The 26,999-nt window shown below is 41.7% G+C and overlaps 1 protein-coding gene across 1 annotated transcript in view; it reads right to left on the minus strand.

The window, feature by feature from the left end:
* LOC116977448 (rap guanine nucleotide exchange factor 6-like) overlaps window positions 1-26,999 on the minus strand; it is a 220,081-nt gene that overhangs the window by 62,118 nt on the left and 130,964 nt on the right. Inside the window, exons 5-6 of the mRNA XM_033028304.1 lie at window positions 20,390-20,465; window positions 16,998-17,165 (exon numbers count right to left, since the gene is read on the minus strand). Of these exons, the coding sequence (XP_032884195.1) occupies window positions 16,998-17,165; window positions 20,390-20,465 (244 nt within the window). The remainder of the gene's footprint in view (window positions 1-16,997; window positions 17,166-20,389; window positions 20,466-26,999) is intronic.

The following is a 26,999-nucleotide window of genomic DNA, read 5'->3' on the forward strand; positions in this document are numbered from 1 at the left end:
TAGATTAGATTATTTAATGACCACACAGTCAAGTTGGTGGAATTCAGGTTCAGTACAGGATGTTACAAGGTAGGCTGATTCCCGCCAAACATAACATAAAACACAACATCATACAATATACAGTACATGCATGAGGAGGATATGTGCTGTTATAGTGTGTTCAGAATTCGGATTGCGTGTGGGTAAAAACTGTTTTTAAATCGAGATGTCTTGGTGGACAGTGAGCTGTCCTGTATGACTCTAAGGAAACCGGAAATTTACATTGTACTGCAAGTATGGACTCAACAAAGCCACAAACAGTTGTCGCTTTCCAATATTCCATCACCTTCACAATGAAGAGCCAACATTCTATTTGCCTTAGATAGGCACAAAAAGCTGGAGTAACTCAGCGGGACAGGCAGCATCTCTTTTGATAAGGAATGGGTGAAGTTTTGGGTCGAGACCCTTCTTCAGATTGGTTAGGGATAAGGGAAACGAGAGATATAGATGGTGACGTGGAGAGATAAAGATCAATGAATTAAGGATATGCAAAAAAAAATATCACAATGATAAAGGAAACAGGCTGTTTGTAGGGTGAAAATGAGAAGCTAGTGCGAATTGGATGGGGGAGGGATAGAGAGAGAAGGAATGCCGGGGCAACCTGAAGTGAGTGAAATCAATATTCATACCACTGGGCTGTAAGCTGCCCAAGCGAAATATGAGATGCTGTTCCTCCAATTTGTGTTTAGCCTTACTCCGACAATGGAGGAGACCGAGGACAGAAAGGTCTGTGTAGGAACGGGAAGGAGAATTAAAGTGTCCAGCAACCGGGAGATCAGGTTGATTCACGCGGGCTGAGCGAAGGTGTTCCACGAAACGATCGCCCAGTCTGTGTTTGGTCTCGCCGATGAACAAGAGTCCACATCTTGAACAACGGATACAGTAGATGAGGTTGGAGGAGATGCAAGTGAACGTCTGCCTAACCTGAAAGGATGGTCGGGGTTCCTGGACAGAGTCGAGGGAGGAGGTAGAGCGACAGTTGTTGCATCTTCTGCGGTTGCAGGGGAAGGAATGAGTTAACTCGGGAGTTGCAGAGGGAACGGTCTCTGAGGAAGGCGGAAAGGGGTGGAGATGGGAAAATGTTACTAGTGGTGGGATCCCGTTGGTGGTGGCGGACATTTTGGAGGATTATGTGTTGTATGCGACGGCTAATGGGGTGGAAGGACTAGGGGGACTGTCTCTGTGTGACTAGGGGGAGGGGCAGCAAGGGCGGAGCTGCGGGGTACCGAGGAGACACGAGTGAGGGCCTCATCTATGATGGGAGAGCGGAACCTATTTGCCTTACCAGTTACTTGCTGGAGAAGTAAGCTAAAATTGATTTTCATCAACACAGATACCCAGAGTTCCTTATACAATTGCATCCCGTGATCTTTCTCCTTTTAAACAGTAATTTTTCATTCTTTCTATCAAAGTGATAACCTCACAATTCCCCACATGATGATCGCTTTTTTTTTTTACCACTCACTTAACTATATCCCTTTGCAGATTCTGTATCCAGTCACGCTGATTTCCCATCTATCTTTGTACCATCAGCAAATGTGGCTACAACACAAACAGTCCCTTGATCAAAATAATTTATACAGATTGCAAGTAGTTGAGGTGGCAGTCTAATCTATGTAAGATCTTTCTGACCTATTGATCCCAACTCTCTATTCTCCATCAGTTAGCCAATCTTTTATCAATGTTAATATATTGCTCATGATAATTTCTTTTCATGGGAAGTAATGCTTCATGTGGCACCTTGCGAATCTGGGAATCCAAATATACAGAATCACTTTATTTGCTTTGCTCATATTATCATCAAATAGCTATATTGAAGTTCCCTTTCATAAAATTTAACTTTGTTTAATTGTATTATGGATTTCTAAAACAATCCGGAAGTGGCGGCGCCGGGAACGGCTGCGGCTCGCCTGCAGTCCGTTTGTCTTTTACTTTTTTGTGTTGTATTTTTTTCGTTTTGTCTAGTTACGTTTTTGGTTTTTAGGTCGTGTTTATGTGGGGGGGGGGGTGAAACGGGGCTTGCTGTCTCTCCCTTCGGGGGAATACGACCTTTTTGTCGTATCCCCCTTCTCTGCCTCCGTCTACACTGAGGCCTAATGGCGGAGCTGGCGACCTCGGGACTCTGGAGGCAGCTGACAGGACTTGCCCTGAGCTCGCTCCCGTGAGGGTGGCCCAGCCCGGGGCTGGAACTGCGCTCTCGTGAGAGCGGCCTGGCGAGGGGCTGAGAGACTTTCCCGTGACGGGCTGTGGCACGTCGGAGTGGCCCAGCCAGAGGGAGGAGCGGCACTCCCGTCGGAGTGGCCCAGCCCGAGGGAGAACGGCACTCCCGTCGGAGTGGCCCAGCCCGAGGGTGGAACGGCACTCCCGTCGGAGTGGCCCAGCCCGAGGGAGAACGGCACTCCCGTCGGAGTGGCCCAGCCCGAGGGTGGAACGGCACTCCCGTCGGAGTGGCCCAGCCCGAGGGAGAACGGTACTCACGTGAGGGCGATCCGGCTCTGGGCTGGAACGGTGCTCCGGTGGCTGGGACGGCGTTCTGAGGCGGTGACCTGAGTCCGGGGTTCAGCCGCGGGCCAGCGGCTGCGTACGCTGGACTGGAGGGCGGCAGCTTCGACCACCCCCGGGCCGCGGTGTTTGAGCCGGCCCGTTTGCGGGGTTCGGTGAGCCGCGGGACTGTTGTGCCATCGCCCGGTGGGGAATCGCCTCAGCGCAGAGGGAGAAGAGGAGGGAAGAGACAGTAACCCTAAGATTTTTGCCTCCACCACAGTGAGGAGGTGCTTGGCGGATACACTGTGGTGGTGTTAATTTGTGTTTATTGTTGTTTATTATTGTATGATTGTATGTATGACTGCACGCACGAAATTACGTTCAGACCGTAAGGTCTGAATGACAATAAAGGTATTCAATTCAATTCAATTCAATTATGTACGAATGGATTCTAGTATTTTCCCCAATGACAGATTTCAAACTGACTGGCCTGTTCCTTTCTCATTTCCGTTGCCTTCCTTTCTTTAATACAGGTGAAACATTTTTAATTTTCTAATCCAGCAAGACATTTCTAAATTCTGGAATTTTGGAAGATTGCAACCGCCATCCACAATGCATTTACCATCTCTACAATCACAACACCTCAGGTTGCAAGCCAGGATATTTGTCAGTCTTTAGTCTTATGTTTGTCCATTGCCTTTTCCAAATGAATGTTGAGATTAAGCTGATTTAACCTACCTGCAAATTTAACATAAAGCATGTTATGCGACCCGCAATATTTCTGATTTATTTGGAAAATGTCAAATATTAGAAGCACTGCAAAGTTCCATATTGATTTTATTACATTGTAATAACATTATTAGAGGGTGGTTCCAATTATCATTACAAATTCTACACCTTAACTGGAATAACAAGCATTCCCAAACGATAGCTAAGTCGCTGCCGTAGAGATGATACCTTATCCAAATATAGAAACTGCTTAATCAGGGAAGTTGCAGCATAAATTTAAATTAGGAATGCATACCATTTAAAAACCAGACTAATCATTCCCAAAATATAAAAACAGAAACAAATCCTAAGTGATAACTAAATGTAACCATAAAGACCAAAACTTAAGATTACTTTATAAAATGATAGATACAAGAACAATCCAATGATTCACCAATGTTTCTTGGCAACGGCCAAGTTGCAGAAAACAGCAAGGACTCAACATCTATTGCCAGTTTGGATAAAGTTAACAGATTGCAAACCAGGCGGTTGGTAATGGAGGATTACAAATGTCCAACAATGCCAGCTAACAGAGTGCAGATAATTGCTATCTCAACCATTGAACCATAAAATGAAACATAACAGGAGGCCATTTGTCCAAATATGTTGCTGTTGGTTCCCTGAAAGAGCTAATAATTAAATCTGTTTCTATTTAGGAATTATAGACTATCATAACAAATGTATGCACATGTGAATGTTGAGGACTGCATCACGCTCCATCCAATAACTCTTGTGTTTGGATTTTTTTTTTTAAATGTGCAATCAAAGCACAACATTAACATTCATTCTGGATAAGGCAGAGGCAAAAATCACTGCCTGTGGTGAGCAGTCAACCTATTCACCAGAAGAAAAGAAAAGTAGAAATTGGTCAAATAAGCCAAAGCTAGAAAATAACTAAGAAACTTGAATAATAGAAAAGCAACATAGGATAGCACAGTGGCAGAGTTGCTGCCTTACAGCACCAGAGACCCAGGTTTTGATCCCGACTACAGGTGCTGTCTGTACAGAGTTTGTGTGTTTGCCCTAGGACCGCATGGGTTTTCTCCAGGTGCTCCAGTGTTTCCACCCACATTCCAAAGATGTGCAGGTTTGGAGGTTAATTGGCTTCTATAAATTGTCCTTCATGCGTTTTGTTAGAATTAGAGTACGGGTGAACGTTGGCAGCGCGGTGGGCCACAGGGCCTGTTTCCTTGCCGTATCTCTAAACAAAACTAAATTAAAATTAAACTCGAATTGGAATTGTCCCTATACCATTGTAAAATGCCTGAGATCTGAATTTATTGAATCTTAGTTATAGCAGACAAAATAAATTCAGTCCAAATAGTATGAACCAACTTTTCACAGAATGATCTAATTAGAGGCATTCTCATTCTTTCCCTGTATCCCTGCATATGTTTCTCTTCCTTATTTTACCTATTATAATTTGAAATCTACAACTGCATCTTTTCCATGACTCAAATCAAGCAACACATCTCAAATCTACATAAAATAGATTTGTGTTCTCTCACATACTACTTAAATACAATATTTATCCTAGATATTTTGTATGTTCTAGGTTTCCAAATCATTTGTTTATTTGACAAATGAAAGAAAAGCACAGCAGAGTTTTATATCAGCAATCCTCTCTGATTTATGGATCCCAGTTTGGGTAGCAAAACAACTCAAACAACAGGTGCCATTGCAATTATTTTCCTTAATGATCCTTGAAATTACAAAACATCAAATATAAGTTTCTTTTGAAATGCATTTAAGTCATTATCACATTACTAAATTAACATATTTTGGAGATCATAATATCCAACATTTCATATAATATATATCATTGATAGAATGTGTGCTTTCTGTGTATTAATCTGTCAGTCGCTGAAATTGAATAAATTACAAAAACTATCTATAACTGATCGAGAATTTATACACATTCTAGCTATTTTGCCACAAATTTAGCTTTCTTTCCTCTGGTTAACAGACAGAAAACAGAAAATAGAAAAAATAGGTCATATTGAGATTGGGAGGCTGTGGCTAGTTGGGTGCCAGTGCTGTTCACAATCTACATTGAGAACCTGTAATGAGTGACCAAGTGTAAGATATCCAAGTTTGTTGTTGATGGAAGTAAGGGTTATTAGAAGTATGCAGAGAAACTTCAATATTCAGATAGGCCAAGTGAGTGGGTGGATAGCCATCAGATGTAGTTTAACGTAGAATATAAGGTCATACATTTATTCGTCAAAATAGTAAAACAGAATATTTAAGTGGTGAGAGAATGAAAGGTCTTTGAATCAGAGGGACCCGAATGACTGTACACAAATCTCTGAAAAAACAGCAAACAATTTTTTTAAATGCAAGCAATATGTTGTTCATCTTTACAAGAGAACTTGCTATCAAACTAAAGAGGAAAAATACAGAGCTCCATTGAGACCATACCTGGAATATTGATCTTCCAACCTAGAGTAAAATACATCCTTATCATAATGGGAATGAAACAATGGCTCACCAGGGCTCGAAATTAATGGTTGTCGGGTGCCAATGGCCACCCTAAAGTCCCACTAGGCAACCTAAAAGTCGTGTCATTTTGCCCGGCTTGGCAAGCACCCGGGACACCTGCCGTGCAACTCTGAGCGGGCCCCCCTCTCTATCTCTCTCTCTCTCTCTGCCGCTCCTCATCCGCAAGCATGGCCGGCCGCCTTGTACATGCGCACTGCCACAGCCAGCACATCATCAGCCGCCCTGCACATGCGCACTGCCACGGCAACTGGTCGGCACTGGGCACTTTTTCCCTCCCTTTGCATTGTGGGAGATCTGGCCGCCATTGCTGTCCAGTCGCCGCTTCGCCGCGACCGGTGAAAACCAACGCAGAATAACTCCCTGGAGCTGGAGTAACTCCCTGGAGTAACTCTTGCTTCTTGGTTTCCTGGTCATCCAAAAATATTCTAAATGGAATTTAAACTGGAGGTAGTGGAGGGTCCATCACCAAACTCCAAACTCTGAACAATAACAGCCTATCTGTTTATTTATTGTGTATATATATGGTCTATGGTATATAAACACACTGAGCTTTTATCTCCTGTTCTGTATTATGTTTACATATTCTGTAGTGCTGCAGCAAGCAAGAATTTCATTGTCTTATCTGGGACACATGACAATAAAACTCTCTTGACTATTGACTTGGACTTAAACAAATAAGGGTTCTTGGGGAAAAAAGAGCTACCTTAAATTTAGTTGCATCTGGTTGGGCAACTATGGTAGGGTGAAGACTATTCCATGCTTTTATTGTGATGGGGAACTCCATGGAGCAGCCAGCATCTCTGGATAGAAGAAATTGGGTGATGTTTCAGGTAGAGACCCTTCTTTAGACTCCCGCTGGTTTTAGTGTTTTTAGTTTAACTTAAAGATACAACGGGGAAACAGGCCCTTCGGCCCACTGAGTCCACGCCGACCACCGATCACCCGTACACTAGTTCTATTCCACACATTAGCAGCGTAAGTCAAGAGTCAAGAGTGTTTTATTCTCTCGTGTCCCAGTTAGAACAATGAAATCCTTACTTGCAGCAACACAACAGAATATGTAAACATAGTACTCTAAACAATGTTATAAACGAGAAAACAAATGAGTATATTTATATATGAATATATAATTATATAAATATATATATATGTCTGTGTGTGTGTGTATATAATATATATACCCACACACACACAATTTCCCTCCTGGGATTAATAAAATGCTATCGTATAGTAGTGTGTGTGTAGGAAGGAACTGTAGATGCTGGTTTAAACTGAAGATAGACACAAAAAGCTGGAGTAACTCAACAGGTCATACAGAATCTCTGGACAAAAGGAAAATATTACGTTTTGGGTTGGGTCTGAAATAGGTTCCTGCACACCTTCGAAATGTGTCAAGTCAAGTCACTTTCATTTCTATAGCACATTTAAAAAACAACTCTCGTTGACCAAAGTGCTTTACATTGGTGGAGGTACTAACGTTATACAACAGTGGTTCATAGATTAAGTACATACATAAATACATACATATAGCCCTCCCTCAGAGGACGTCAAGAAAGGCTTGAGAGTAAAGAGTTTTAAGTCTCGACTTAAGAGTCGATGGAGGGGGCTGTTCTGATGGGAAGAGGGATGCTGTTCCACAGTCTAGAAGTTGCAACCGCAAAGACGCGGTCGCCCCAGTGCTTATGCCTAGACCGCGGGATGTTCAGTAATCCCAAGGTCTCCCTGAAATGTGGAAGGAAGCATGAGCACCCGGAGAAAAACCATGCAATCAAAGGGAAAATGAGCAAACTCCCATATTCAAGATCCAATCCCGGGTCTCTGGCACTTTTAGGCAGCAACTTTATGGCCAATGTACTGCACCATAGTCTTGAACTGAATTAAAACATACAGTAGCTGTAAAGGGGAACATAGCGTGACTTAGAGATTTAAGACTGAAAATGGATAGTTTCTTCTTTTTAGTAACCAAAGTTATCAACGTATAATTTTTTGTGTTGGGAAACAAAATATAGTGGCACAGCTGGTAGACTTGCTGCCTCACAAGCCAGAGATCTGTGTTCGATGCTGTCCTCGGGCACTGTCTGTGTTGAATTTGCACATTCTCCCTGCAAGCGTGTGGGTTTCCTCCCACATCCCAAAGACACATTGGCTTTGTAGGTTAAATTGTCTCTGTAAAATTGCCCCTAATGTGTAGGGAGTGGGTGGGGGAAAGTGGGATAACAGAACCTGTGTGAATGGGTAGACAAAAATGTTGGAGAAACTCTGCGTGTGATGCAGCATCTATGGAGCGAAGGAAATAGGCGATGTTTTGGGTCGAGACCCTTCTTCGGACTGATGTGAGGGTGGGCTGAGGGAGAGCTGGGAAGGGGAAGAGAAAGCAGGGACTACTACGGTGAGATCAGGTTGGTTATTGCGAACCCAGCAGAGGTGTTGGGCCTATGCTTGGACTCACCGATGTAGAGCAGCTGACACCTAGAGCAGCAGATGCAATAGATGAGGTTGGAGGAGGTGCAGGTGAACCTCTGCTGCAGCTGGAAAGACTGCTTGGGTCCTTGAATGGAGTCAAGGGGGGAGGTAAAGCGTAGCATTTCCTGCGGTTGCAAGAGAAAGTGGGGGGGGGGGGGTGAAAAGCGAGGCTAGGGAATAGGGAAGTGTTTGTAAAAGTTGGAGAATTCAATGTTCATATTGTTGGGTTGGTGAAGCTATCCAAGCAATACGAGGTGCTGTTCCTCCAATTTGTATGTGACCTCATTCTGGCAATGGAGGAGGCCCAGGACGGAAAAAAAATATGGGAAGGGAAGTTAAAGTGGTTAGCAACTATGAGATCCAGTAGGTCTTGGCAGACCACGTGTAAGCATTCAGTAAAACGGTTGCCAAGTTTACACTTGGTCTCACTGATGTACAAGAACCCACATCGGGAACACCGTATGCAGTAAATGAGGTGCATGTGAACCTCTGTCTCACCTGGAAGGACTGCTGGGGCCCCTGGATGGAGTTGAGGGAAGAGGGAAAAGGACAGGTAATACATCTCAAGAGGTTGTAGGGGAAAGTATCTGGGGAGGGGGTGGTTTGCGTGTGAAGGGATGAGTGAACTAAGGAGTTGTGGAATGAGCAGTCTCTGCGAAAGGGATGGAGATGGGAAGATGTGATTAGAGGTGGCATCAGATTGGAGGTGATAGAAATGTCGGAGAATGATGCGTGGGATGTGGTGGGTGGTGAGGTGAAAGGCAAGGACCATTGTGCATCTATCTTTGGTATAACCTGCATCTGCAGTTCCTTTTTATTAACATCCAGAACAATGTAGCCATCCTAATTATTGATTCTGTCAACCACTGGAACACAAGTGCTGCAGTGTTTACCATCTACAAAATGCTTCGCAGTTATCATCAAGTGTTCTTCAATACCAAACCCAGTGCCATTTACAATCAAACGTGACAGCTGATGCATTGGACACGGTGCAATAACCCCACCCTCTCTCAACTCTATCACCTCCACCAACATACATCATCACTTGGAAATGTTTTCTTATCACAGTCAAAATCCTGGATTGTCCCAAAACCAATGTGGAGTATCTTCATCTGACAGGTAGCAGCACTTCAAGAAGATTGTTTATCTCCACAAAGGAAATTGGGAGGTTGTCATTAAACACTGACCTTGTTAATGTTACTCATATTTCATAAAATGAAAAAAATAAATAAAAAAATCAGTCACATAATTATCACCATTTTGCTAGAAATGCTAAACATAAATTTGCCTAAAAATGCTTTGCTCAGCAAATTCCGTTAGAACAGAAATACCTGTTTAAACATTAGCTTAAATGATGAGCTTAAATTGCCACTGTTAATTTATCTGTTCTCTTAAACCCTCAATGACCTTCTCAGTGCAGCCGGCAATTTTAATTTTACAGAAAAAACAAAATGCCCTTCAAATGATCGGAATGAGGAGCAACACACGAAGCAAGAATCTTGGCTTGAATGTTTGTCTGAACAAAAATGGATTATAAAAGAAATGTCATCACAGCCGAACATAAACCTCATCATGATTACACTAATTCAAATAATAAAACGTAATACTCTTTGCAGTGCATCAGAGATTGCAGCATCAAGATATTATAATGTACAAATGAAACAATTTATTTGTACATTCCTTTCATATAGTATTTCAATCACACCTTGTACTTTCAACCTAGAGACTTTGACACTGTTCCATACAGCAACCTTCTCCAAAGTCCGAAGTGGGATTGCAGACATCTAATTTCATTCCTTATTTATTGTATTATAATCAAATACTTGCCTCTGCAATGATTTCTCCTGTGGTTCCTCAATCTTTATCTTCAAGGCTTTATTATTGGCCCCAACTGCCATGACCTCACAACTGCCCCATCCCACTCTCTAATTTCTTATACATATATTGTCCCTTCAATAATAAAAAGAAAATAGTATCAATTTGAAGTGTGACAGTAGCTCCCTCCATCGGACGCTGCTCTGATCCCTATCACTGGAGAGGCCAATCTCCAGCATCATTGGAAACAAGCCGGGTTCAATCAGCTGATATTGGTTTGGCCACCTGAACCTTGTCAGCTCACTCACTATAAAACACAGGTATAGCCAGAGGAAGAAAGAGAGGAAGGGAAAGAAAGTGGGACACCTCCTGCTAGCTGTGTTCCACTGTCAATGGTTTGAGGAAGACTGAGCTGCTGGGACAAACCTGAGACCACCAACGCCACTGTGTGGTCAAGACTGTGCTGCTGGGGACAAGTCCTATACAGCCAGCTCCTCTACTGAGGACAAGAATGAGTGGTCGGGACAAGCCTGAGATGCCAGTGCCTCTTCCTGCCCATAGACAACGAGGGACTGTGCCCACATACCCTGTTAAATACTGAGCCACCAGGATACCCAGAGAGCACCAGCACTGCCTCTTCAAGCACAAGGTTGAGCCGCCATGATAAACAAGAGATCCTCAGCGCCTCCACTTGAGGCAAGGGTGAAATACAGGGAGAAGCCTGTCTCCCCTTCAAAGACCAGGACTGCATTGCTGGGACAAGCCAAAGATTGACAGTGCCTCCACATGTGTGCCCTGACAGCAAGGGATAAGTGCCCCTAGGCGGTCCTGGACTTTCTTATCACTGTAAATAAAATATATATGCGAGTTCACCTTACTGGGAGTGTCGGTGTGGTCACTGCTGAAACCGCTGTCATCTCCGACACAACAGCACATAAATACTGACACCACCCAGATCCTCCTGATCATCACTTCTCTTGACCCTGTCTATAATCTCGATCTACGAGTAGATACTTCCTGCAGTTAATACAAGTTTAGTTTTTAGTTTAGTTTACTATTGTCACGTGCACCGAGGTCCAGTGAAAAACTATCCAGTCAGCGTAAAGACTATACATGATTACAATGCCATCCATTGTGTACAGACACAGGATAAAGGGAATAACCTTTAGTGCAAGATGAAGTTCAGTGAAGTCATCCGATTAAAGATAATTTGAAGATCTCCAATGATATACATGGTAGCAGGACCGCACTCTAGTTGGAAACTGTAACTATTGTCAGTTGTCCCGAACACAAACCTTGTTCCCCAATTACCGACTCCATGCATTCCTCTAAAAATGCACAAAATTGAACCAGATTTTTCCTACATTCATATCATATTTAACACTGAATTGAGCTTTCGACCACATATTCAGGCTCACATGCATTCACCTTTATAATAATGGCTTACACAGTCTCTACCTCAACTCATTTAGTACAGAAAATAATCCTCCATGAATTTGTGAACTCTAAACTTGGTCATTCCAATGCATGCCAGGCCAGGCACCTTATTCACTATATGGGTCTTCAGTGTCAAGGCGCAGGTTGGAGAACAGGATCAACTTGACTGTTCTACAAAAAGCCGAACTTGGTAAGCTGAATGACTGCCTCCTATAATCATTCAATGATTCTCATTTCTACAATGTAGATAAACCTCTGAAAGTGGATCATGGAGCTGGCGACTCAGAGTTCCAGCAATCCTGGTTTAATCCTGACCTCCAATGTTGTCTGTTTGCCCAATCGTCCTGTGACCGCATGGGTTACCTCATCCAAAAGACATGCAGGCTGGTAGATTAAATAGGCCTTTGTGAATAGGTGAGTTGTGGATACTGGGGGGAGTAAAGGGCCTGTCAAACTTTCACGACCTAATTCACGACCGAGTTTGGCCTTGACTCATACTCGCAGCATGGTCGTAGGAGGTCGTAGGTAGGTCGTAGGAGGCCGTGATGCTAGTCCTAGGTACTCGTGGCATCAAGTAGGTCGGGGCGTTTTTCTAGCATGATGAAAAATGTCCACGAGTAAAAAAGGTTGTGAATTAGGTCGTGAAAGTGGGACAGGCCCTTTAATGGGAATGTGGAATTAATTTTTAAATTGGATTAATGTAAATGGGTACTTAATGGACAATATGGACTCAAGCCTGATAAATGTACAACTCCATGACTATATTTTACAAAAGTGCCTGAAAATGAACACCCCATTTCTGGTGAGCATGGATAGTGCAAAACTATTAGTTGATAACCTACTGCAAATTAAGTTTTAAGTAGTTAACATAGCTAGTTAAGATTATCTAATAAATAAGATATATTCGGTTTGAACTATATCTAGCACTCAAGTAAAATAAATTTCATGAAGTAGAAAAGAAAAAATATATATTATTCAAACATTCAGTATTCTAGTCAGCTTAGTCAACATGGAAGACTTCAACACCTAACCATTTGAAATCATGCAAATAATATTATTCATACAAGCATGTGTTTCGGTGTTATTTTCCATCCCATTTAACTACAATAGATATCCATATGTTGCTAGTTTCTAAATTATTTGTTATGCAAGTAAAAACAAGACAGTAGATTTTCACATCAGCAATCCTCTCTGATTTATGAATCCCAGTTTTGGGCATCTAAATAACTTAAATATAAATACCATTGCAATTATTTCCTCAATGATCCTTGAAATTACAAAACATAAAACATGTTTCTTTTAAAATGCTTTTAAGCCATTACCGAATTACTAAATTAACATATATTATAGAAATCACAATATTAAATAGAGTGCTAGTTATAGTCATCAGTCACCAATAACTCAGTGCCTACAATACCGCTGCATTTTCTCAAACTGCTAAAATTACATTAGCAAAACTAATAAAACTTCTACTTTGCTATATATTAATCTCAATAAATTCACAGCATGTCACCCCAACTTAGAGTTCAGAAAGTTTGTCTGGTTCATTAACCATTCAATTTCTTAACAAGGTGAATAAGATGATTTACAGGTTACATCTTTAGAATCAAATACATTTTTAAATCATTGCTCACTTTGTCTCAGACATGCTAGTGAGCAAGACAGGGATCCCACTGGGGACGGTCCTCTCTCCCTTCCTGTTCACCATCTACATCTCGGACTTCAGATACAACTCGGACTCCTGCCACCTGCAAATGTTTTCGGATGACCCTACATTTGTGGGCTGCATCAGTGAGAGGAAAGAAGCTGAATATCGATGCGTAGTCAACGACTTTGTTGAGTGGTGTGGGCTGAATCACCTGCAGCTCATCACCGACAAGACTAAGGAGTTAGTGGTGGACTGTCTCCATCAAGGGTGAGGATGTGCAGTTTATCAATGAGTACAAGTACCTTGGCATTTACTTGGACAGTAAAACTGGACTGGTCCAGGAATGCTGAGGCACTGTACAAGAAAGGACCGAGCCATCTGTACTTTCTGAGGATGCAGTAAGATGCTGCAGATGTTCTATCAATCGGTGGTGGCCAGTGCCACCTTCTTCGCTGTCGTATGTTGGGGTAGCAAGGCAAAGGCCGTGGATGCCAACAGAATTAACAAGCTCGTCAGGAAGGCTGGCTCCGTCCTGGAGGTAGAGTTGGATTAACTGAAGGTGGTCTTGATGGGGATGTTGCTCCTCAAACTGCGGACCATCTTGGACAATACAGCTCACTCCCTCCATGACACACTGGTCTACCTGAGGAACATCTTCAGCACCAGACTGGTTGTCTCAAGATGCAGCACAGAACGCCACCGGAGATCCTTTTCCCCTGTGGCTATTAACTGTACAACACCCTCCTGTCTTGGGGTAGTAGAATTACTCCCCACATCCCCCCCCCCCCCCCTCCGCAAGCTTTGAATACCCCCAATCCTGGACTTTCCCCTCGTCACTTTAATTTCATGTTTCATGTATCTTGTTGTATTTTATGTCTGTTGGCAGACCCAATTTCCCTCCTGCATAAATAAAATTCTATCGTATTGCATCGAACTTTGTAGTATGTAAATGAGTCATTTTTTATAAACTTTCTCTCAATTCAGCACTCTGTTAACTAATCTGCATAGCCCATTCTTACTGCTAAATTTACAGATGAGAGGTTGCCATCTAACTTTTCTTTCCAAGTTAAAACTCTAGTAGAGAGAATGTATTTGAAATAGTCAATTAAAATTATGAAATCTTTCAAATATAGATATTGAAATTGCACCATATGGCTTTACCCAATTTTCTGAATATATCTTACTAACTGGTAAGTCTGAAGAAAAACTTAGTTTTTAGATGTTCACAAAACCATCAAAGAAGCAACAAAGTAATCATGTACAAACACCAACACATTCGGGTCTACATTGAATATTTTTGTAATGTCGGCGCTTTTCGTACCGACTCCTGCAAACTTGTATTGTATGCAAAACAAAGAATTTCACTGTACCGAGTACACGTGACAATGAAATATCAATCAATCAATCAACATTCATGATAGGATGTTCAAGCTCTTCCTACTCCCAAGAACATACAGTGCCCTCCATTATGTTTGGGACAAAGACCCATCATTTATTTACTTGCATCTGTACTCAACAATTTGAGATTTGTAACAGAAAAAAAATCGCATGTGGTTAAAGTGACAATGTCAGATTTTATTAAAGGGTATTTGTTCCATTTTGGTTTCACCATGTAGAAATTACAGCAGTGTTTATACATAGTCCCCCCCATTTCAGGGCACCATAATGATTGGGATACATAGCTTCATAGGTGTTTGTAATTGCTCAGGTGTGTTTAATTGCCTCCTTAATGCAGGTATAAGCAAGCTCTCAGCACCTAGTCTTTCATCCAGTCTTTCCATCACCTTTGGAAACATTTATTGCTGTTTATCAACATGAGGACCAAAGTTGTGCCAATGAAAGTCAAAGAAGCCATTATGAGACTGAGAAACAAGAATAAAACTGTTAAGAGAAATCAGCCACACCTTAGGCTTACCAAAATCAACTGTTTGGAACATAATTAAGAAGAGAGTACTGGTAAGCTTACTATTCGCAAAGGGACTGGCAGGCCAAGGAAGACCGCCACAGCTGATGACAGAAGAATTCTCTCTATAATAAAGAAAAATCCCCAAACACCTGTCCTCAGGAGTCAGGTGTGGATTTGTCAATATCCACTGTCCGCAGAAGACTTCATGAACAGAAATACAGAGGCTACACTGCAAGATGCAAAACACTGGTTAGCCGCAAAAATAGGATGGCCAGGTTACAGTTTGCCAAGAAGTCGTTAAAAGAGCAACCACAGTTCTGGAAAAAGATCTTGTGGACAGATGAGACGAAGATTAACTTATATCAGAGTGATGGCAAGAATAAAGTATGGAGGAGAGAAGGAACTGCCCAAGATCCAAAGCATACCACCACAACATCTGTGAAACACCGTGGTGGGGTGTTATGGCCTGGACATGTATGACTGCTGAAGATACTGGCTCACTTATCTTCATTGATGATACAACTGCTGATAGTGGTTCAAGTTCAAACAAATGTCTCAAAACTCATTGGCAAGCAAGACAATGATCCAAAACATGCAGCTAAAGCAACAAAGGAGTTTTTTCAAAGCTAAAAAATGGTTAACTCTTGAGTGGCCAAGTTAATCACCCTATTTTTTTCTATTACAAATCTCAAATTGTAGAGTACAAAGCTCAGGAATGCAACTGCCGCATTGATGCCATGATAATGCTATTGCCAAAATTGATTGTCTATCCACATACATGCTTGTCAGAAGATGTAAAAACAGGGAATATCATTGAGAGACATCCAAGGTCTCTACCAATGCCACATTGAAAGCTCTGAAGCATAATGACTATTTTGTTACTCAAATAACATGGGGAGATACTCAAGTTTATTCGGCAAAGCTTAGAACATTTCACTCTGCACCAACACTCATTTTCTCCGCACCTTGTTAAAATGCAGTGGGTTCTGCTTTATATAGTTCCACAGGTGTCAGCAACAACTTACTCATCCTTCATATGTAATTCAACACTTGAAAAATATTTGAGAATGATATGTCACAACCAAGACAACTTCCGACCAAGTAACACTAAGGTTGCCAGGGCTTTCCCAAATTCAGAGTACACTAAAGTCCTAAATATGACAATGGTCTGACTCTTTCTCATCAATCTGTTCGATCTCGACCGACGTTAAACCTGAAAGAGCACTGTACCAAGCAATTATGCTAAAGGTACCTTAAACAGGAATTGTTTTTCTTTATTAACTGTTTTGACGACATTTTAACAATAGAGGTAGTTCTGCTATAACATGTGCTTGTATAATTCAAATTGGATATAAAGCAACTGACAAATTAAGCAACACTGTTTGTATTTCACATGTTAGATTGGCTATCACCTGATTTCAATTGACTACAGCATGATTTTGATTACTTTGTAAATTGACAAAGAGAAAAAGCTATCTTGGGTGCAAAAAAACAGGCCATGGGAAAAATGCTTTCCACGTGCCCACCCCCAGTAGTCAGGCACCATTGTCTCTTAAAAACATAGCTGCTAGGGGACATTGAAAATGACAAGTATTAGCTTCCATTGACACTGCTGCAATGATTATTAAAAAAATATAACATGTGGCCTTTGGTATTTTCACCTTGCAGTAACAATAAACTTAGAGTTATGAAAAATACTTTTATTATTTACTCTTTTGACTGCGAGGAAAGTAAAATATCGTAATTGCGAGTCTGAATCTCTCTCTAGCCCCTAACACCCTGTTGTCCATCGACACAATTATCCTTAAAAGGCAATTTTTTGTGGCATGTGTTTTCTTCGGAATGTAACTTATTGTGTTATAGCAGAACTACCTACATGCGGTACCAATGGGCAATAAAAAAGAACTATTGAATAAAACTAATCAAACCACTTACTGTGTGATATCCTCTTGGTAAGGGTGGTTTTCCCACAGGATAAGAATCCACTGTATCAATGATTGTTTGCCGCTCCCCTTTCTGGTTAATTTTTTTAAATCGCCTACGTGATTGTCTGTGAGAAGCTTGCCGTTGAAAATATTCCTCATTTTCATCCATGTAGTCCACCTTCAAAGAAAACATACTTTAATAAAAGGAAAGGAATGCATTAGGCCGTTTCAAAGAGCATTCAACACCCGTTTTATGGAACTGCTACTGAATTTACTGGGGCAACAACAACTTCAGCAATATTTTGATTAGGTGAATCCTGAGCAGCTCAGTACCGTTTAATCAAAGTTTCCCAAAAGGAATTTAGGTGTAAAACTTGTAATCAGATTCCATACATTTTTTGAATTTTTACTGTATTTTTGATTTCCTCCTCTCTTCCAGACAATGCCCTTTTAATGCCAAAAGCATAGTGCAAAAACAATATTCTTTTGACAGTGAACTATATTTCATTTTGACAATGCATACAAAGCACTTTTCCAGCACACAAATTGAGTTTTTGCAGTCAACACTGTATTCATAACAACAAAGATTAAATGACCAGGTGCAGACATTGCTTTGCACCACAAACGTCTTTTCAATTTAAAGAACTACCTCTGCAGATTCAAACATACAATATGACCTGAAACAATCCCAACTCATATCGAACCGTTTATAGCCATTCTTTGTGGAATGAGAGAAATTCAATTGCATTTTTAAAAAAGGGACTTTTCACATCTTTATGCATGGTTTATTAGCCATTAGTTTATGAAATTAAGTAATTATTAAGGCAAGAAGATTAATTAAAAGAATAACAGTTAACCGAATATTATTGATTGTAAAAATAAATCAACATTTTTTGATTATATGATGTACTGAAACAACATTCAAATCTGGTTTTCACAAGCCATTGTGTGCAGGCTCATATAAATTTGAAAGTAATTTGAAAGTAATGTTGCAGGCTGACAATATTAACAGAACTTGATGTTCAACTTTAAGATTTATCAACAAATGAGAACAAAAAATCTGCTTTTCCTTGTTTCTACATGATGTCACATTTCTCTACATTAAACTCCATTTGTCACAATTTCGCCCAAATTACTTAATCTACCTATACTTATTGCAGAATCACAATATCCTAATCAAATATGCTCTTCCAAATATTTTCAGACCTTACATTCCTTTTCCTCCTGCAGATCATTTATGAAAAGAGTCAACAATTGTAGGTTAGGAGCCAATCCCTGGAGTACTCACTCTACTGGTTACATCCCTCCAATCTGAAAAGGTATCATTTACTCCGACTACTTGTTTGCTCTGTGAGGGTCAGTTTTCAATCCATGTTAACACACTTCTCCAATCCCTTGGCCTGTTAATTTATGCACCTGACTCTTATGTGGTACCTTATCAATTGGCTGATGCAAAATTGAAATACACTACAACTAATGCTCCCGTGTATCAATTCTCAGTTATATCCTCAAAGAATTTAAGCAAATTTGTGAAATGTCAAAATCATGTTGATCATGTTTGATTATACACAAAAGATTGATACAAAATGTTGAAGTAACTCAGTGAATCAGGTAGCATCTCTGGAGAAAATGGCTATATGATGTTCCGGGTCTGGATCTTTCTTCAGACTATATTGATAATATTCAACTTTCCTAAATGATTAGGTATTTCCATTTTGATTACTGACTGGGACTTCTTTTTAACAACCATATGAAACCAATGGGCCTATAGTTCCTGGCCTCTTCCGCCCTTTTTTGAACAAGAGAGTTACATTATCAGTTTTCCAATGTTCTGGTAACCCCCTGAAATTTCAAGCATTCGATCCAGATACCTTTGCAGTCACTTCCTTTATAATCCCAGCGATTTGACTGCCCGTGAGTTTCTCGAATACTCCCTTCTGATTGGGGTTTTCCCAAGCTTCTCCTTTTCAAATATTTGAAATTAGCCTGTCTATTAACTTAGAGGGATTTGCAATGTCCCCCACACTGAAGACTGATGTAAAAAAAATGATTTAAATATCTGCCATTTCTTTGTGTCAACAGTGTTGCCAGGGCCTATAGCCCGAGTAAGTACTTTGTTGTTCTCCCTTTCGAAGAGAGCATAAAAAATATTGAACTGATCTTGGAGTGATACATTGCCCTCACTTGAGCTACAACTTGGTTTTGTCTTGTTGGAAGTGATGGCATGCAACAGCTGCCAAAAGTCCAACTCATTCTCCAGTTTAGATCAAAAGTGTCTTTTAGCTTTTCTAATAACCCTAGAGGTGGTACCTGGGCTTCCTACATGATCTCAATTGCCAGACTCGAACGTCCGAGATCTGGCCCTCAGAAGATTACACATATATCTGTCCACCATTTTCTCCAGAAGTCAATAACAACCAAGGAGTATTCATTCAGGTCCATTGCTGAGTCCCTGAACATCACCAAGTCTACCCACACCTAGCAGTCTCGTAGTCGTTCCCCTGCCTCCCATGACCAATTTTGGGCAAGCCCATCACGGTAGCTGCAATCTTCAGTCACTGCCTGGATGCAGGAAAAAAGAGCAAAGCCAGGTGAAAGCAAGGGATAAAGTGATAGACATGTTTGATGGGAGCCACAATGGTCAAAAGTATTAGTTTCTTTGGTGCTGCAGCATACGTGCTGATGGTAGTAAGGAAGCGACTTCTTCAAATTACCCTTGTTGAAGTCCCTGGCTATGATGAGAAAGCCGTTGGAAGAAGTAATCTGGTGCTTGTTAACCATGGCAGTTCTTCCAGTGCTAGCCGAATGTGTGCCTGGGGCAGGATATAGACCACAGTCATGATAATGACAGTGAATACCCTTGAGAGGTAGAAGGGACGACACTTCCATAACTTCCAACAGGGTGTAAATGTGGAAACAGGAGGTAAAAGTTAAAGTAGGACAAGTAGGGCAGTCTATCAGTACATGAGGCAGCTGGTGCTAGTTCTCAACAATGGCCCACACTCATCATGCTAGAATGGTACATTCCCAAGCCTCATATCTCATAATTAAATTAAAAGATTCCCAAGCCTCATATCTCATCATCCTTTGAAAAAAGCCTTGCGCACACCGAGCCATACACAATTCACTCCTGTAAGAGCACGTGGAAGGCAGGGATTCCTGAAAGATTCCCAGAACAATGGGAAGGGCAAGACTTCACTCCAGCTACCCAGCACTGCAATGTTATGTGATATCTAGTTAAAATACAGGGGGGTATGTATTTGTGAAGGTTTGGAGTATCAAGACTGCTATAATGAATCAGCACTCTGCATGATAATGCAAAGTGGATTTTGGTATACAATACTCACTTCACCACACAAGTTCTTTGTTGGACCAAAACTATTATTAAAAGATGGAGCTTACCACAATCATTTCTGAAGGCTCAAGTACTATACATTCACATCCACGCCTCAAACTCCCTGCAGATCGCTTGCCAAAACTGTAAAGAAAAAAAAGATGATTAAGATTTAAGCAGCAATTGTTTAAAACAATATTATATGAGAAAACATCATTGGTTATATTTACAAATTACTACAAAAGCTGGAGATCTGAAATAGAAAATAGTGGAGAATCTCAATCAATAAGGCATCATTAGTGTGCAGACACAAAGTTAAGTGACTTTTCATTGGAACTGGGAACTTGTTGGAGATGAAACATGTTTTAAAATTTAGAGATAAGAAGACAACCAGACAACCATGATGTGGTTCTAGACCCAGTAAACTTCATGTTCAATGGCTCACGCTCTGCCACTTCAGACTTCGGCTATGTGATGACACCAGGAATGAAAGAAACTTACTTTTCTTAAAAGGAGGATCATGTATACTTCTTACCAATACAACTTAACAAATAAAAAATATTGGCCACTTCCTCACAGATATGCTGTACCAGCTCATGATCTTTCTTTCATCTACCAAACACTTTCATTTTCTGCTCCACCTCAAGGGTCTGCAGAGTCTATTTCCTCCATGACATAGCTGTTCACTTCTCCAAAAATACACACTTTCCTTTCTGTGGGAACTTCCCCCATGCAATTGTAGCAGCAGCATCTCTTCCCTTCTCATCATCAACAACCCCAAACATTCCATTTAAATGTAACCACCACTCTACCTCTTCCAGTTTCATATCTTACACCTGCTGCTCATGATGCAGTCTCCCCTCTGTTGAAGAAGCAAATTACTGGCTGGAACGCCTCCAATCATTCAATGGGTGACCCTGAGCTTACAGTAAATTGTTACTTCAACATTTACACTTATGTGTTCTGAACCTCATCATCTCACTAGGTACTCCAGACACAACATTGGGGTTAACAATGGTCCGGCTGGGCTGATCTACATCGGCGAGACCAAGTGGAGGTTGGGCGATCGTTTCGCTGAACACCTCCGCTCGGTCCGCAAGAACCTACCTGACCTCCCGGTGGCTCAGCACTTCAACTCCCCCTCCCACTCCGAATCCAACCTCTCTGTCCTGGGTCTCCTCCATGGCCAGAGCGAGCAACACCGGAAATTGGAGGAACAGCACCTTATATTCCGTTTGGGGAGTCTGCAGCCTGCGGGCTTGAACATTGAATTCTCCCAATTTTGTTAGCCCTTGCTGTCTCCTCCCCTTCCTTAGCCCTCGGGCTGTCTCCTCCTATCCCCCAGCCCTCAGGCTCCTCCTCTTTCCTTCCTTCTCCCCGCACCCCCCCATCAGTCTGAAGAAGGGTTTCAGCCCGAAACGTTGCCTATTTCCTTCGCTCCATAGATGCTGCTGCACCCGCTGAGATTCTCCAGCTTTTTTGTGTACCAACTGGGGTTAACAATTTCAGATCATCAGTATTTCCAATTGTTTCTGGTTTTTGTGTTAGATTTCTAGCAGTAAAATATTTTAATTTAGTAATTTCATGCAAAGAGCTAGAACTTACAGGGAAATGTTGACAATTCTAGTGCAAGCCAATAGCATTTAAATTCAGGAAGATTGAGACTCTCTTATGAACAATAAGTCCCAAAGTTGCTGGCCAGGATCCCAACTGTGCTGCAACATGGGAATCTATATGACATCTCGGTAGAGCACAAACTTGCTAAATTCCTAGCTATCTGAACCATTGCTCCATTCAATTGAATGAAGAGAAACAGTAGCAAGGGAGAAACGTAGGGAGACAGTCTGACGAAGGGTCCCCAGCTGAAACATCACCCATCCTTTTTCTCCAGAGATGCTGCCTGACCCGCTTACTTCAGTACTTTGTATCTATCTTGTTGTCACCTATCCTCACTGATTGAGGTCCGTTATCTCCACCCTGTCCCTACTCTGCAATTTAAAATATTCTTGCGTTAGATCATTAACCTGACTTTGTTTCTCTCTCCACAGACTTACATGACTTACAAAAAATCATTGCTAGTTAATCAGACTTTTAATTACTAGGTTAAATACCAAAATACTAATACTTTGCATGATGTAATGGAAAACATTTCCCTTTTTAAACTACAATGATTTACTGATGAAATTCAAAATTCTCATTCAGCTAAATCCCTCAATGTATTTCCCCATCCTCATTTGTGTAACCTCCTCCAGTCCTACAACTTATCAGAGCTGCACAGTGCTGCAAAAGTTAAGGGGCTGTCCCACTTGGGCGATCTAATCGGCAAATTAAAAAGAGTGTCTTCGACCTTCCAGCTCGAGGGCACTCGCCTGGAAAGCCTCGAGCTGGATCGACTATCCGCGGTGAAACCGCGAGCTGGATCGACCTGTATGCATTGAAACCGCGAGCTGCATCGACCGACCGCACACACACACAAACACATTGTAACGGCGAGGGCCAGGGAAAGCGGAGGAGCGCTGTCTGCTCGATGAAGAGGAAGGTAAACGGCTGCCACAGTGTACGGTAAGTCCTTTAGAGAGCATGGGGGGGGGGGGGGAGAGAAGGGGAGAGGGGGAGAGAATGAGGGAGAAGGGGAGAGAAGGGGAGAGAAGGAGAGAGAAAGAGAGAGAAGGAGAGAGAAGGAGGCAAGAGGAGGCAAGGGGGGAAGGGGGGGAGACACTTTAAAGACATTTAATAAATTTTAGCGGGCATTTTACCAACTGGGTCCTGAAAACTCCAATGAGCCAATCAAAATGCACGGTCAGCGAAGGAGATTGCCTACGGCTGCCCTCGACTGCCTGTAACCAAATAGTGACCCCACTCCACTGCACCATGAGTTAAAAGAGAGCCATGCTGACCAAATTTTATTTGCAGAAAATTTTCAATATGCTGAAAATTTTTCCACGACCTAGCGGAGGCTGCGAGTATTCGGGAACAAGTAACAAGTAACAAGTAGCCTTTATTGTCAAGTAGCCTTTATGAGCATAAAGGAGAGTTCCAGCGACCTCATAGGGCCTCCTAGGACCTAGTGTCGACCATGCTGCGAGTTTGAATCAAGGGAAAATTCTTCTAAATTCGCAGATTAGGTCGCCCAAGTGGAACAGGCCCTTTAGTGACCTAGATTTGATCCATAGCTTGTTTGCACATTGTCTCTGTTAATGGGTGTGTTTCACTGGAATGCACCAGATTCCTCCCACATTCCAAAGACATGCTAGTTGGCAGGTTAATTAGCCACTTTTGATTGCAATCAGTGTAGGTCTGTGACATGGGAAATGGTGTAGAGGTTTTGCTGATGTTGATGTGGGATTGGGATTTTAGAAGATGAGAGTGACTAAAATGACCTGTTACGATACTGTATTGCTCAATTACTTTCTGATCTCTGTTGCATCAATTCTGGTCTCTTGCACATCCCAATTTGCTTAATTACCATAATTGATCGATTACAATGACCACATATTCGATTATAAAAGATGATGATTATAAATATGGCAAAGCTTGCACACCAAGAATGCTGCTTATTTTGGTTAAGATTCTGCAGGGGTGGAGATGAGAGGAACCCAGGGTAAGACTAAGAAATTGCCTTTGGGTTCCACAACTGCTTTCAGCGCACATGCTCTGGGTGATGATGTTTGATCCAGCATTGGTTTTAGGGCAATGCATTGGGTTAAATGCAATAGATCCAAATTTGGGTGGAGGTACAAAACCAGAATTCCTCAGTGTCAAAGTATGCGCTGCACCAAATCAAACTGACATGTAGATTTAAGAGCACACAAGATCAAATACAAGATTATGGAGAAACTGACCAACAGAAAAAAAAAGTAATTTGCAGATTACCAATGCGAGTTGGGTGCCACAAGAATCAATTCTGGCCTTTCAACTATTTATAATCTATACTGATGACTGGGATGAAGGGGAAACTGTGCTGGGAAAAAATTACTGATGATATAAAGTTGGTTGGATTAGAAAGTTATGAAGACACAAATAATCTGTAACGATTTCATTGTATGCCAGAGGGGCCGTTCTTCTGCTGTACATTTCCTGTACTGAACTGACAGAGCATGAATTTGGCCTGGACGCGGTGGCCTGAAGCGCCCGTTCCCACATTGTATCTTTCAATCAATCAATCAAACGTGTCCCAATGATTCTATGCATTCTAGTCAAGTCAAGAGAGTTTATTGTCATGTCCAGATAGGATAATTAAATTCTATGCTCGTTTTGAATAGGTCAGGGGAAGGGTGTCCACTGCCCTGTGCCCCTGTACCAGGTATAAGATCACCCTTCCTCAGAGTGAATCCACAAAAAGAAACTGACCTGCACGGAGTCCCCGGCCACGTCCTCGGGAACCACGCAACCAGCTGGCAGAGGTATTCACAGACATCATTAACTTCTAACCACTCCATTCTAAGGTGTCCAACTACTTTAAGACTCCTATCATCCTGGTTCCAAAGAAAAGCAAGGTAGCATACCTCAATGACTACCTTTCAAAGGCTCTGACAGCCACCATCATGAAGTGCTTCAAGAGACTGTTAACGGTGCACATTAACTCCCAAACAGCCTTGATCCACTGCACTTTGCTTACCTTCACAACAGGTCTATAGCAGATGCCAGCTCCCTGGCCCTACTCTTGTCTCTGAAATATCTAGATAATAAAGACATCTAAATTAGACTCCTATTTATTGATGGTAGCGTATTTAACATCCAAACTTTACAGAGAAATGTGAGGTGTTGGGACGTCTAACAAGGGCAGGACCTACACAGTGAATGATAGGCCTCTGAGGAGTGTTGTGGAGCAGAGGGATCTAGGAGTACAGGTTTGTTCGCTCATTCGTTCGATCATGACAGAAGCCTCCTCGTGGGGATCCCCGGAAGCGACGACGCGATGCACTCGGTGATACGTCGGGCGACAATTCTGTCAACATGTTGGACGGGACAGGTTTGGAGGGATATGGGCCAAGCACAGGCAGGTGGGACTAGTGTGGCTGGCATATGTTGGCCGGTGTGGGCAAGTTGAGCCGAAGGGCCTGTTTCTACACTGTATCACTCTCTGAAACATCTCAGCCCCTCAGCCACTGGATCTTCCACTTTCTGACCCATAGACCAAAATCAGTAAGGATAAGCAACAATATCTGGCTTTCATAATCCTCAACACCGGTGCTCCACAAGAATGTATACTCAGCTCCCTACTATACTCCCATTTCACTCACGTATGTGAAGCCAAGTTCTGCTCCAACTCCATCTACAAGTTTGCAGATGATACCACTGCAGCGGGCTGGATGTCAAATAATGACGAGACTGAGCACAGGAAAGAGAAAGCTTAGTACCATGGTATCATGACTTCAACCTCTCCCTCAATGTCAGCAAGATGAAAGTAATAACATGCAATACCATGCTTCCTGGTGACTTTAGGAAGCATGTTAGAATACATGCTCAAATCGCATTAAAGAGCTTCAAGTTGCTAATAGTAAATATTACCAACAATCTGGACCAATCAATGGAAGTTGTGGTCAAAACGAACACCAACATCTCTACTTGCTCAGGAGACTAAGGAAATTTTGCATGTTTCCAATGAACCTTACCAACTTCTAAAGATGCAATGTAGAAGGCATACTCACAGGTTGCATCAACTTGGTTTGGGAACAGCTCTGCACAAAACTGAAGAAATTGCAGAGTTATGGATGTAGCCCAGATCATCACACAGATCAAACTCCCCACCATTGACTATCTACACTTTAATCTGCCTCAAGAAAGTGGCCAATATAATCAAGGAGTCTGCGGTCATTCCCTCTTCTCCCTGATTCAGTCGGGCAGAAGATAGAAACGCTTGAACGCATGTACTACCAGACTTTGGCAGAGTTTTTTTTCCACTCCCTTATCACATTTCTGAATGGTTCTTCCATAATTAAGGCGTTGTCACAATGTTCTAACATACCTCATTACAGACATTGGACTTTATCTCCAGAATTGTAAACTACAATGCTGAAAGCTATATTGTGCTCTGTGGTATTTATTTTCTCTTTGTTCTACCTGTTGTACCTGTGTAAGGCTTGATTGTATTCATGCATAGTATTATCTGATATAATTGAACAGCACACAAAAGATTTTCACTGTATTTCAGTACACGTGGCAATGACCAAACCAATATCAATACAAATAATGCTGCACTCTTTTATTTTTCTCTTTGTACTCCCTATTGTATTTGAGCACAATCAAATCAAACGCATGTATATGATTTCACTGGATAAAACCCAAATAAAGTAATTTACTGTGTTTCTGTACACGTAACTCTAATAAACCAATACCAATCACCTTATCAGAGCTTTTGCCTCTATTCTATCCACCCCACCGTCCCTCCCCACCCCTTCACCTTTTCAGCAAACGGCAACTACCACATTCTCCCTTTCCCAATTCTGATTAAGAGCCCAGGGCCTGAAATGTTAACTGTTTCTCTTTCCAGATATTGCCTGACCTGCTGAGTGTTTCCACCATTTTCTATGTTTAGTTCAAGAATGACATATATATATATATATATATATATATATATATATATATATAGATATAAAGGTGGATGATACTAAATCTCATTGCACTGATGTGCAATGACAATAAAAGATATTATTATTATTATTATTATATAGCAGA

Source organism: Amblyraja radiata, chromosome 1 (genome assembly GCF_010909765.2).
Source record: "Amblyraja radiata isolate CabotCenter1 chromosome 1, sAmbRad1.1.pri, whole genome shotgun sequence".
Lineage (NCBI taxonomy): Eukaryota > Metazoa > Chordata > Chondrichthyes > Rajiformes > Rajidae > Amblyraja > Amblyraja radiata.